This window comes from Phaethon aethereus, assembly GCF_964289735.1.
Source record: "Phaethon aethereus genome assembly, chromosome: Z".
NCBI classification, from domain to species: domain Eukaryota; kingdom Metazoa; phylum Chordata; class Aves; order Phaethontiformes; family Phaethontidae; genus Phaethon; species Phaethon aethereus.
Window position 1 is genome coordinate 67,367,455 of NC_138577.1, and position 12,581 is coordinate 67,380,035.

The following is a 12,581-nucleotide window of genomic DNA, read 5'->3' on the forward strand; positions in this document are numbered from 1 at the left end:
TTGGGAGAAACTCTCTCCTTTCACATGTATTTTTAAAACAAAAATCATCCAGCATATAATAGGAATGCTTGGAGCAATGGAACAGGCACAAGCACCGCCACATGCTTCAAAAAACTGCAAACTATAGCAGATCAACAAATACATGTATATGTATCTGTACACATACATTAGGACTTGGCCCATTAAGGTCAATCTGCTGTTATAAAATCACAGAAAACTGTACATCATTCTGGAACTTTGTGGGTTTTTTTTCTTTCTAGAAACACATGCAACACTGCATTTTTTATAGTGGTGTTATGAAAAAAAGTTTCAATTATAGAAGATGTCTAGGTGATACACAGCCGATTTAACGAAAACAAAACCTTTCTTAACGCGTAAAGGATAACAGCAATTTCTTTGTGAAGTAAATGATAATTCCTTCAGGAACATTTCTATAATTCTGCATTTCTTAAAGTACTCTTTCAAAAATGACATTTGGTAAGATTTAACTACATAGACAGATCATGTGCTCTAGCAGAAGTTTCCATTAGCTACCAGCTTCAGTCTGCATTGAAAAAAACAACCACCACCACCAAGAAGATGATCAAAGAGTATATACAATCTATCAAAAAATGGACAGATCTCACAATGAAGTGTAGTAATATTATAGTCGTATTACAAGTAATATACAGGCTAATTCATCGATAGTGATATCTTGCATCTCTCAAAACTAAATAAAGCCCATCCTCCCACAAAGCAGATAAAACATCATCATAGTAGTAGTGTTCCAGGGTCCTGCAAAAAAGAGAGAATATAAACACAGAAATCCTCACTTATTTGAAGGACAGAGCAAAAAAACTATCCTCAAGACATAAACCATTACATTAATTTTCCAGTAATAAGTATTTACAGTTTTAAGCAAGTATCATCATTCTCCAATACAAAAACAAACCTATACACAAAGTGCTCTTTGGTCCTGTACACTGGCATGTGTTCTATGACTGACACTGATTACTCACCAAAGTATTTTCTAACAGAAAGAGAAAATTACATAACTAATTTAATAAAAAACATGTTTCTTATGTTTTATTCCACATCTGGGTTTTCTATTAACCTTCAAGAGACTTGTAGAATATAAAATATCTTTTACCTTCCATCCTCCAGCTGGAGAGCTTTCAGTCCTGCCAGTATGGCATCTTTATTTACTCGACTTAAATCATCTCCGAGAATAACCAGACATGACAGACCTGTGTAAGTCATTGCTATGTGGCCACTATCATAGGGATGAGATATACCTGGACCCTAGAAAAAAGGGGTGAAAAGTAATAATATTGTAACATCATAAGACCTTATATTACAGTCAAGCATTCATTTAAAATATAATAAAAACTAAGAGGTAAACAAAGTTCTCGTCCCTTCACTCATTATGGTTGAACTGAAGGCATCCTACCCAGCTCTTCTAATCAAAGTAAGCTACTGCACAGCTACCCTTGTAAACAGTTGGTCAGTAAGAAGCTTAGGAAAAAAGCTTTGCCAAGAGTGATACTTATGCAAGAGTTAAACAAAAAGATGGGATGTGCTCAACTGTATCTAAGTGTACACACCACTGGGCATTAGCTTCCTGGCAGCTGGGATAAACACTGCTGAAGAGCCAAACCTCTAGAGCAAAAGGACAGTCTTCAACAGATTAGATTGTAAAGTCTTCAACAAAAACTTTACAAGCTAATGATCTACAAGTAGAAAGCAGTGGCAGGCATTATTAGTAATGTCTCTGTCATTGAAACAATATCAAATTAGCCTCTCGTGTACTTTCACCTCTACTTTAAAACAATAATTAGAGCTTAAACAAAGTATTTACATAGCAAATAATGTCAAATGAGAAGCTAAAATGAGAGTTAAATGCTGACTAGTCACATGACGCATATCACAATAATGGGTGGGGGACTGATAGAGCTGCAGTAAAATTACTATTTTTCCTCATGATATTTTAAAGGCATATCCTGCCCTGTACCACTTCATGAAAACAGAAACCACGTGTAACAAGATGACTTTGGATACTTGGAATGGTTCAGACTGGAGCAACTGGAAGACAACTATTTTAAAAAGGATAAAAGCCATTTCAATACTGAGTAGCAGAGACACAGTTTTAAAATCACATTTTACTAGCATTATTGGCTAGTCAGTTGCCATTTTCATTTTGCAATTCACCCTAAAAACACATGCAAAAAACAGCAGAAAACCAAATTTAAGATTATGTTATGTGTAATTGGTATTTTTCAGGCAAGTCAAGCTTATTTCCAATGTCAAAAAGCTTTGCTTCTAATAAGAAACTGGGAGAAAAATACTTATTACCCACTAGACAGCAAGGGACTGTTCTCACTCTAGGGAATCAAACACAGTTGTGAAAGGGAGGCAGAAAACAAGGTGAAAGTGGCTGCAGCAGCACTGAAAAAGTTCGAGCTATGCTGAGGGAAGAGGAATAAGAGAGTGAGCGCTGCGAGTTAAGCCTCCTCTCCCTCATTTCCAGCCCTGGACTCTTGGTTGAGAGAGGGAACCGATCCCAACAGCTCCCACTCCTGCCCATCACCATCTCCTGCCCTGTGTGTGCATCCCCCAGTCATGCACACACAATCACAGAGTGGTGGAGGCTGGCTGGGACCTCTGGAGGTCCTCTGGTCCAAACCCCTGCTCAAGCAGGGTCACCTAGAGTTGGGTGCACAGGACCATGTCCTGACAGCTTTTGAAAATCTCTAGGGATGGAGACTCCACCACCCCTCTGGCAACCTCTGACAGTACTTGATCACCCTCACAGTAAAAAAGTGTTTCCTGATGTTCAGAGGGACCCTCCTGTGTTTCAGTGTGTGCCCACTGCCTCTAGTCCTGTCACTGGGCACCACTGAAAAGAGCCTGGCTCTGTCCTCTTGCACCCTCCCTGCAGGTATTTATACATTGATGAGATACCCCTGAGCCCTCTCTTCTCCAGCTGAACAGTCCCAGCTGCCTCAGCCTTTCACCTTCCTGGGAGATGCACCAGTCCCAGACAGACTTACCCATGGGGAACCCCACAGATGGAGGACAGCTGTGACCTCAAACAGCTTAGAAAAAGCTACTGCAGTCATGAAGCATATTTTTCTAACTTGAGTGGATGACAGGCTCTAATCCCAGAAGGAATAACTTGGCCTATCATGCCAATTTTAGGAATCTTAAATCTAACAGAACCAAAAATCTTCCTTTCAGACTACCTTCCCCTTAAAAAACTTATTATAAGCAGCTTAACTCTTATGATGCATCAATTTATTTCAAATGCAGAATTCTGTTCCAAAAATCCAGACATACAGGGTGATACAAATTCGCCTGGATGCAGAGAAGTATTGAGTTTAATGTAATTGATTAATTTACTTTGAAGCAAAGCAAGTATCTATTCTAAAAAGCCAAATTTCAACTACTTCTTGCCCTAAAAGGGTTCTCAATGTTCCAGATCTGTAGCTAAAGCTTCTCAAATTTGTCAAAGTAAGACAAACACTAGTAAAAAAAAAATACCTGGAACAGTTCTCCGACATTAGGACCAACTGCTTACAAAACATCCCAGCAGTTCCTGTCAGCAACTATGAAGAAAACCACATTTCCAGACATCTATATAACTGAAGTTAAACTGGAATGAGAGGAACACTTAATTACTTCCTACTTGGAATAACCTAGGGCAGGGGAAGTGCAGAAGATGCCTCTGCTCATTTCACACAAATACACTGAAAATGTTGGAATCTGTAAATCAATGTTCACTGTTCACCACTGCTGTTTACACACTTTTACAGGTAATTCATCTCCAAATCAATACTGACACCAGGAATAACTGAGCAGTAATAGATATAGTGAAAGAATTCAACTTTACATTTGAAAATATTATTCCCAGAGGAAGATTACATTCACTAAGCAAGGAAGGTTTACTCTAAAGATATTCAGACTTGCTTTTCAAAACCGTATTTATGAAAACTCTACCCAAGTTTTCATACTATTACAAACGTGCTTGGGCATTCAGGAAATCTTCTAAGGCATCTATAGTTCTCAAACAACATTCTCCTTCTAGTGACAATTTTCACTACATAAAGTAACTGAAAATGCTGCTTCACAAGATTTAAAAATTTTTTTAAATTGTACTTTTCTATACACATACTAATTCCATAGTGCCTGTAAAGCTTTGGTAGACTACTAACATGTTTAAATGACTGGGGCCTTATTTTTTAGTGAATTCTATATTTTAGTATTTCCGTTACACTATTACTCACTGCAGTAAAAACAGGCTGCAGACAAAGTGTTACAAGCACATATACTGTATGCTCATCAAATTAAGTAATACCATCCTCCCCAAACAAATCATATCAATCAATACAGCACCTGGACAATGTACAAATTCCATCTGTACTTCCTTTTCTATGCAAACATTTCAACATGTAGCTGTAGCACACTGCTTTTCCAAATACAGGGTTTCAGCAACACCAGAGCTGTATAAAATTTTGCAAGACTGGTGGTTTTAATGAAGAGGACAAGCTATACTTATATGATGCATATAAACCAAACAATAGTGTCTGCTGTTTGTACATAAAATCATGAAGTTCACAGCTAAATAGTACTGCCATTTGCTTCTGTCCTTGAACAAAAACCAAATATTTAGGTACAAGTAATGCAGAAAAGGTTGTTAGGGTATGTGATTTTGAAATGTCATTATGTGAGGAATCAAGGAGATAGTCTCAGCATTCAAGAACAGCTGCTTGTAGGTCACACATTTCTCTTATCACAGAATTATCATGTGGCAAGTAATTAAATTCTTTATACAATAAGTTGGTATACTGCTAGACATCTTGATATGTAACTACTAAAAAAGGAGTTGGACAGAGGGTCCAACATACTGGTATGCAGCCAATGTCTTGCAAACATTTGTTTTATGGCCAAAAATCTCTACCAATATGTCCAATATTTCAATAAAATTAAATGAAATACAGAAGGATCAGAATCAAATATGAGATCATACAGGAATTACTACAAGGCATATTCACAGAGGCCAACATGATGTTTCATATGTATAATTACTGTAGGATTTTGGAAGCTTTTAAGAGCCTAACAGATCTTTGTCCACCATATGTGGTTTTAAAAAAATAAATAAAGGAGATAAAATTATCCACCAGAACAGTAACAGAAGAATAATACATGCTGTAAGCTAACCATAATTGTTCAAATTGTAAGTGTGCTGGAATTCACTTTATCTTCTTGGCTCCATGCAATTAGTTCAAGCTCACTGTGATACTACTTATCAAAGTTTATGTTGTACCTGTACACACCAATACATATGTGACACACGAATGCAACAAAACACCTGAGGCCAAGTAACAGGACATTTCTGAGGGGACAACAACCAGAGTAACTGGTCATTTCAGACCAAAAAAACCCCAAAATACCCAAGAAAATAATACTTTTTTTGCACAAAATTGTGAATTCATAAAATTTGTAAAAACTGGCCCTGTGACAATTTGATATCACAAAGTCGGACTGGAACGGCTTCTCCAAGTGCAAAAGATTACAGCAAGTCTCAAAGGTTTCATGACATAATTCTAATACCTTTAAAATTTGCATGGTTGGGAAGAAGTGTTGCTAGACTGCCTCTACTATGAAGGACCAAGTAATTCAGATGTTGTGTACAAGTTTCTCCCAAATTTATCAAAGACACGATAGTCAAAGCACCTGATTTTTAACTAGCATCTTCAGACTTGGTAAAAAGAAGTTCCTTCTTAAGTTCTGTATTATGAACAAAGCCTGCTTTTAGAGAAATGTAACTATTTCTGCCGCACAGACACTGCAGACTAAAGCAACAGCAGCAACTAAGCAAACTGTGAGCCTAAAGCACAAAAAACCACTGCTGCCACCACCTCAAACTGTGAGCTTCAGGGGCCAAGGACACAGAGATAAACAGAATGAAGTTATGTTAAGAATGGCTGAAGTTACATCTCAAAAACTAGCAACAAGAAAGCTGTTGAACTGTGGATGGATTGTTAAGCACTGGTGAGGCTGCACCTCGCATACGGTGTTCAATTTTGGGCCCCTCGCTACAGGAAGGACATTGAGGTGCTGGAGCATGTCCAGAGAAGGGCAAGGGAGCTGGTGAGAGGTCTGGAGAACAAGTCTTATGAGGAGCAGCTGAAGGAACTGGGATTTAGTCTGGAGAAGAGGAGGCTGAGGGGAGACCTTATCACTCTCTACAACTACCTGAAAGGGGGTTGTGGCGATGTGGGTGTTGGTCTCTTCTCTGAAGTAACAAGTGATAGGATGAGAGAAAATGGCCTCAAGTTGCTCCAGGGGAGGTTTAGATTGGACATTAGGAAAAATTTCTTCAGCAAAAGGGTTCTCAAGCATTGGAAGAGGCTGCCCAGGGAAGTGGTGGAGTCACCATTATTGGAGGTGTTCAAAAAACATGTAGATGTGGCACTTTGGGACATGGTTTAGTGGGCATGATGGTGTTGGGTTGACAGTTGGACTTGATCTTAGAGGTCTTTCACAACCTTAATGATTCTATGATTCTAAGCACTTAGACTAAGCAACCAGAAGAAATACACTTAATCCAGTAAGGTTAGGTCTACATGCAGGAGTAATACAATCAGGAGTGGGTCTGGAGGGCAGAACAGTAGGTGCTGCGGTACCAGTGCTCACATTGTATACATTTCACAACTTGTGCCAGCTGCAGTTTGGCTCCGTGGACTAACGGAGTTGTTCATTCAGTTGGTTCAGTTCCATACAAAAGGAGCCCAGTCTGTGTGTCTTGCTCTTTAGGAGCAAGTACATTAAACTGCTCTTATAAAGTACTCTCTACTGATCTGAACTAATACACTGGTGCAGACATACTCTGAGAAGACAACAGTGGGGATACAGCCAGGTCCTGTTCTCTCTATAAACTTCACCTTTTGTGATAACTAGTTTGTAGGTCACACAGGAAACAGATTAACTTGGATCTCAGTGACAAGAGTAAAGCAGTTCTGCTCTGTGGGCGTTACCATCATGGTCTCCACAACCTGAGCCTTCCTTAAAAGAATTAACACTTAAAGATGCAAGGTGAGGGGAAGCTTTCAAACATTTAAAACTGGTTCAGTGATGTGATAATGTTCCCTATCACATCATCCAGAACAGCTATTTAAACATAACTCATGGTCACCAACAATTCCTGCTGACCCCTGCAAAGAGGGCTAAGAAACTCTCTCTGCTGCAAAAACACTCCAAACACTAATAAAGAATCTACTAAGCATATTCCTACACAGGCAGAGTCACACTTTCAAAAAACTTTATTCTCACACCTGGCATCAGTGTTACAAACACAGATTGTTTCAGCCTTGAGAAAATATAATTCTGTGTTGGGAACACAAAGCATATCTTTTTTTCCCCCAAAGTGAAAAGCATATGGTATTTACTGCAATCTTACATAAAAGTTCCAGGTATTGGCTTTCAATCTAGCCCCCAAAACTGATTTGTAACTCTTTAAGGAGACTGAAAAGACCTAGGCACATCTGAAATTCCAAGGAGACTGTTCATCCCCTAAAAAGCTATCTTATAATCCAGTAATATCAAATTCTCTTTAAATGCAGTGATAGAAGCAGCACTCTTAGGGTTCATTTACAGTTAAGATTGTTAAAGCTTGTTAAGACTGTGTGTGGTGAATTGGTCAAGTGGGTATGGTTTGCTTCACTTTTGCTACAGCCTCAAAGAGCTGCATAGACACTACCATCAAACACTGAAAGGGCAACAGCTTAAAAAAACCCACAACTCCAAACCAAAACCAAATGAGCTGGTAACATTTAGTAAAGTTGGAAATTCCAACATATCCCTTGCTTTTTTCTATTATTTTGAAAGGTCCCTAGTGACAGAAGAGATTTGGCTACCTCCAGTATGGCACTTTCTCAGAGTTCAAGAATGAAATCACTGTAGTGGCATGTAATAAATAGTAACTGTCAATGCAAATACAAAACACTTACAGGCTTTTTCAAAAATTATTTTTCAAAACATAGATTTAACAGAACATTTTTAAATGATGAATAAAGAAAAATGACAAGACCTTAAACATAGTTCAAAGTCACCACAGTGGATTTCCAAGTCTTTCTTTCTCTGAGTTATTTCAGAACATTTTAGGGTAACAGTGCTGGAAATACTTTAAACCTCTGTATGCCAAAAAATTGAGCAGATATGATGACTCTAATGCAGATGCAATAAAAAAAAGTATTGCAATGCTTGAGCAATAAGCACATCCATCTGCAACCAGTTTTCTAGAGATGATGACCTTGTAAGCTAATTTCCACAGGTTACATAATTCCACCCCTCTGTCCCGTCTGCAGATCAGCTAAAACATTATAAGACACTGATAGGCTGCAACACACGTCCTGAAAAGAGAGTATTTAAGTGTAAATCATGTACTATTGGAAGTTGAGAGTTAAATTAAAACACCAGAAAATGCTGGGAAGGGATAATGACACTTTGCCAATCTTACAGACTTTTTGTCTTCAGGGGCTTTTGCAAGATCTCAGAACTACATCCAGAACTCACTCTTGAAGTTGTATACACTGGGGAGGATTTGAAAGGGGTTCCCACAAGCATGCACTGATTTAACGTACTATACCAAATGGCACTGACCCAAAGCTTTGAGGAAACATGACTGATACATTTTTATTAACTCAGTTTGGTAAAATTATGGCTTCATCCATTTTATAATGCTGTTATGCCACAATAATAGCATGACAACCTCAACTTCTTTAGGTGACTTATCAATCACCTTCCTTATGAGTAAACCCACTCTTTTTCTTATACTACTATACCGAAACTATTGACTACTATTTTGTGTTTAAATTTTATTTTCAAAAAAGTATCTCAGCAAGTCACCACTGTAGATCCCAAATTGTTTTAGTTTTTAAGCAGAAGTTTTCCTTTTTTCCTTCAAGCTCAGCAGGTTGTTTGGATTGCCACTAAGAGTAATTCAAATTAAAACAGATGATGAATGCATCTTGCTACTACAGTCCAAGATCACTGCAGATACCATCTATAGTGTATAACAGGGTAATTACCCAAACAAAACAAGAGACAAATTACCTTGCCTGTCACATGCTGCTGTAGTACCCAGTGTAGAGATATAAAAAACCCTTTTCACAATTATTTTACCCTTGTTAGAAAGAACAACCTCTGACTATTACTGCTATGAGTACTTGACTGACTTGCAATGCAATGAGGCATGTGGTGTTATTACTCCACTGTACATTAACATTCCCACAAGTTATTCAGAAGCATAAAGTTATGCTGTTAAGAATAAATAAAAATAAGGCCACAACAGGCTGCTGTACTACCTTTATACTCAAGTTAGTTTGCCAGAATTTTTACACTAAGGACTGTCATTGAGTATTCAGATGTCCATGCTTGCTTTCAATTTCAGATCCCAAGATTAATTCATTAATTTATATTTAAAATCTTGCTATCTGTCCACTACAAAAATGAAAGACACTGTGAGAATTTAGTGCTCTTCACTCTCAAACACAGGACAGAAATACTGTTACCTCCTTCACAGTCCTTCCTGCACACTGGCATCTGCTTCCCTCTTTCAACCGTATCAGACCTTCTGCATCATCTTCAGCATCCTCTGCTAACCTCCTTTCTCTCTTGCATTAAGGGCACTTTCTTTTCATATACAGATTTAACCCTCTTGAACCTTAGTTCCATGGGCTTCAAAGCATCCTCTCTTACAGTCACAACAAACTGCGATGAGCAGATCCTAGCCTATGTTTGAGTGAATACCAGATGCAATCAAATAGGCATGTTCCATCACAGGAAGAGGAACACCGAAGAACAGCATGTGCTGCACCACTTAATACAGAGCTATTCTGCCCTGCTCTACCAGGTGAATATTCTTGAGTTAGTTTCCCTACTTCAGTAACAGATCAGAGAAGGGGGAGAGTGCACTGAGACAAGCCACAATTTGTACGTCCATTTCTTCACTGTCCTGGAAACTCAAGTGGAACCATTTTAGTATGTTTCTTATGCATGTTTCTCAAAAGCTCTGCAAACATTTCAGTGTATTAACAGTGCAAAAATTCCTGCCTTCCAGATACTCCATAATTATGCAGTTAATATAAAAAAAGACGTAAGATCATTTATCGCCTAATTGAAAATACTTCACACACACACATTTAACTGACCTTGGAGGGATTGAATGGCATCCCTAAATAGGAAGAGCCTCTGAATCCACAGCGATCCAAGTTTGATCCTGGAAAAGATAAAAAAAAAAGACTGAACTAACTTGCTTTGCTGAAACACTCATTATAAACCTTAATTCTCTAGTCAAGACCAAGACCTGTTACTTCAACACTATTCACAGTATTACTAGAGTTTGCATGTGTCTCTTAGTATGTTCCCAACCTCAGTTTTGTTATCATTCTGATTAATCAAAAAAACAAAACAAAGAAAACAACAAGTAAACTTGATCCTGCTGTAATGACAAAGCAACATATTTTTTTCATTTGGTAGAAATATAGTGTTCATATCAGCACAGAATTGTCTTCCATGCTCACCAAAAAAAAAAAAAAAAAGAAAAAAAAAAGGACTGCTCCCCTGGAAAAGTGCCCAGAACTAACAGATTTTTTTTCCTTCTCTGGATTCCTGCCTGGTAAAACTGTCAGTTGCCAAGCAGAATTGTTTTAAGATACTTTGCAACATGTACAAGGACAAACAGTTTGCAGTTTTAAGCCAGCACTGATCTAACTCAATACTGTCAGAGTGAAACAGTTAAAATAATGTGAAAGGCAACTTTTTAATTGTAGCCATTTTTCTCTCACCCAAAACACAAAAAAACTGTAGCTATCAAACATTTCTGTTAGTAATTCAGTATAATATGTTTTAAAAGTGTCATAGTACCCGGGCATGCAGCATACAGAAGTGTGCACCACACACTGTCTAGAGCTAAGTACAGGTTTGCAGGCCTCATCTGCTTGTGCATGGCAAAAAGTTAATTACCTTACTCCTCAGTCTCTGAAAGTAAAAGCCTAATGAGTGCCACAGTTCAACAGCACTTGGGTGTTCTTAAATTCTCTCCCCCTTTTTTTCCCCAGCTCTTCAGCTGTTAATCTAAAAATCCCATGGATTTAAGGGTAAATTGCACCAGACTAACCAACCAAGAACAGTTATAAAGCTAAAAGTCCTAAAAAACATCATTATGCAACGTGGTCTACCAGTTCTGGTGTCATTTATCAGCACATCAACTTCTAATTTTAAATACATACTGCATGTACGCAACGTATAAACTAGAAGCTTTTACCAGTCTAAATACTTCAACGTGGTTAAAATATGCAAGTTTCTCTACCAGACAATTCTTTGGATGTAATTTACATGGAGTGAACTATTATTTAACAGAAAAAAACCCACCTGCAATTCTCCACTTTCTCCACCTTTCAATCAAAAGTATTTTTCAATAATTCTACAGGTGTAATGAAAGCCATTTCAGCCTGCATTAAAAACTAGCATGCAGTAGTCATACCCACAAAGAGAAAACAGAAAGAGTATCTGTATTTGTAGACAAAAAAATGCATAACTTGTATTTCGTTACACTCTACATCTTCACAGCAGACAATGTTTGTCTGTTAGCTCCTAGAGTCAAAGACTTGCATTTCATGTTGCAACAGGGTCTGGAAAGCACAGTAAATATCAGTCTTAAGGACTAATCTAAGGTCCTGAAGGAGACTGCCCAAAAAGCATCACAATTTGAAAAATTACACAATGTGAATGAATCAGTGAGAACGAGAATTCCTACATCTTAAATACCAGTTTTCCTAGGTGACATTGTCAAAAAATCGCCATTCACTTTGTCCACTTTCAGTAAAAATAAATCTGTGTCTTAAGTCCTTAAGTAAACTACAAAATTCACTTTGAAATGGCACTAAAGTGGAAACTCTTCATCCAGAAAACAGTTGCCAGCCTACTAGCACACAGCTGCTCTGGACTGCTGCAAATGAAAACGTGCTACAATGAGGACAGCTCTGAAGTCAAAGAGAGCTCAGTTGCTAGTTGTTAGATGGAAGGATTCATTCCAGAAAGACTGATCCCCATCATCATTTGTTATCAAGGTAGAAACAGCAGTATGAAACCCAAGTGCAGTGTGCTGTTAGTGGGTCCCTTTGACCGGCTTCTGACTTGACAGATACTATGAAAAAGAGAGATTAAAAATAAGTACATGAATGAAATCAGGTTCTATTATTCCCTTTGGCTGTTCAATTATTGTGTAATATTTTAAAACTTTTCTTGTACTACTAAACTGCTACCAACTAAAAACCAGCATTGGTCGTTTTAAAATGTTGGATTTTTAACTGTATTGCTATCATTGATTTAAAATCTATTGTAACTCTTTGTCAATGACTTCTGATCTCCCATCCTAGACTTTACACACTGGCTTCTAGGAGAAACAGAAGAACAGCATAGCCCTTCAATGTCTTTAACTACTGCATAGTCTTTAAAGGGAACTTTATCCCCTCCTCCAAACAAAAACAACCTTTGTCATTAAACATGCATGCAAAAGATGCTTCCTAAACCTTCAGCAT

General features: G+C 37.9%; 1 protein-coding gene across 1 annotated transcript in view; it reads right to left on the reverse strand.

The window, feature by feature from the left end:
- PGGT1B (protein geranylgeranyltransferase type I subunit beta) overlaps positions 1-12,581 on the reverse strand; it is a gene marked incomplete at both ends in the record, with an annotated part of 45,128 nt that overhangs the window by 14,744 nt on the left and 17,803 nt on the right. The window contains 2 exon segments of the mRNA XM_082013323.1: positions 1,130-1,281; positions 10,191-10,258. Coding sequence (XP_081869449.1) covers positions 1,130-1,281; positions 10,191-10,258 — 220 coding nt within the window.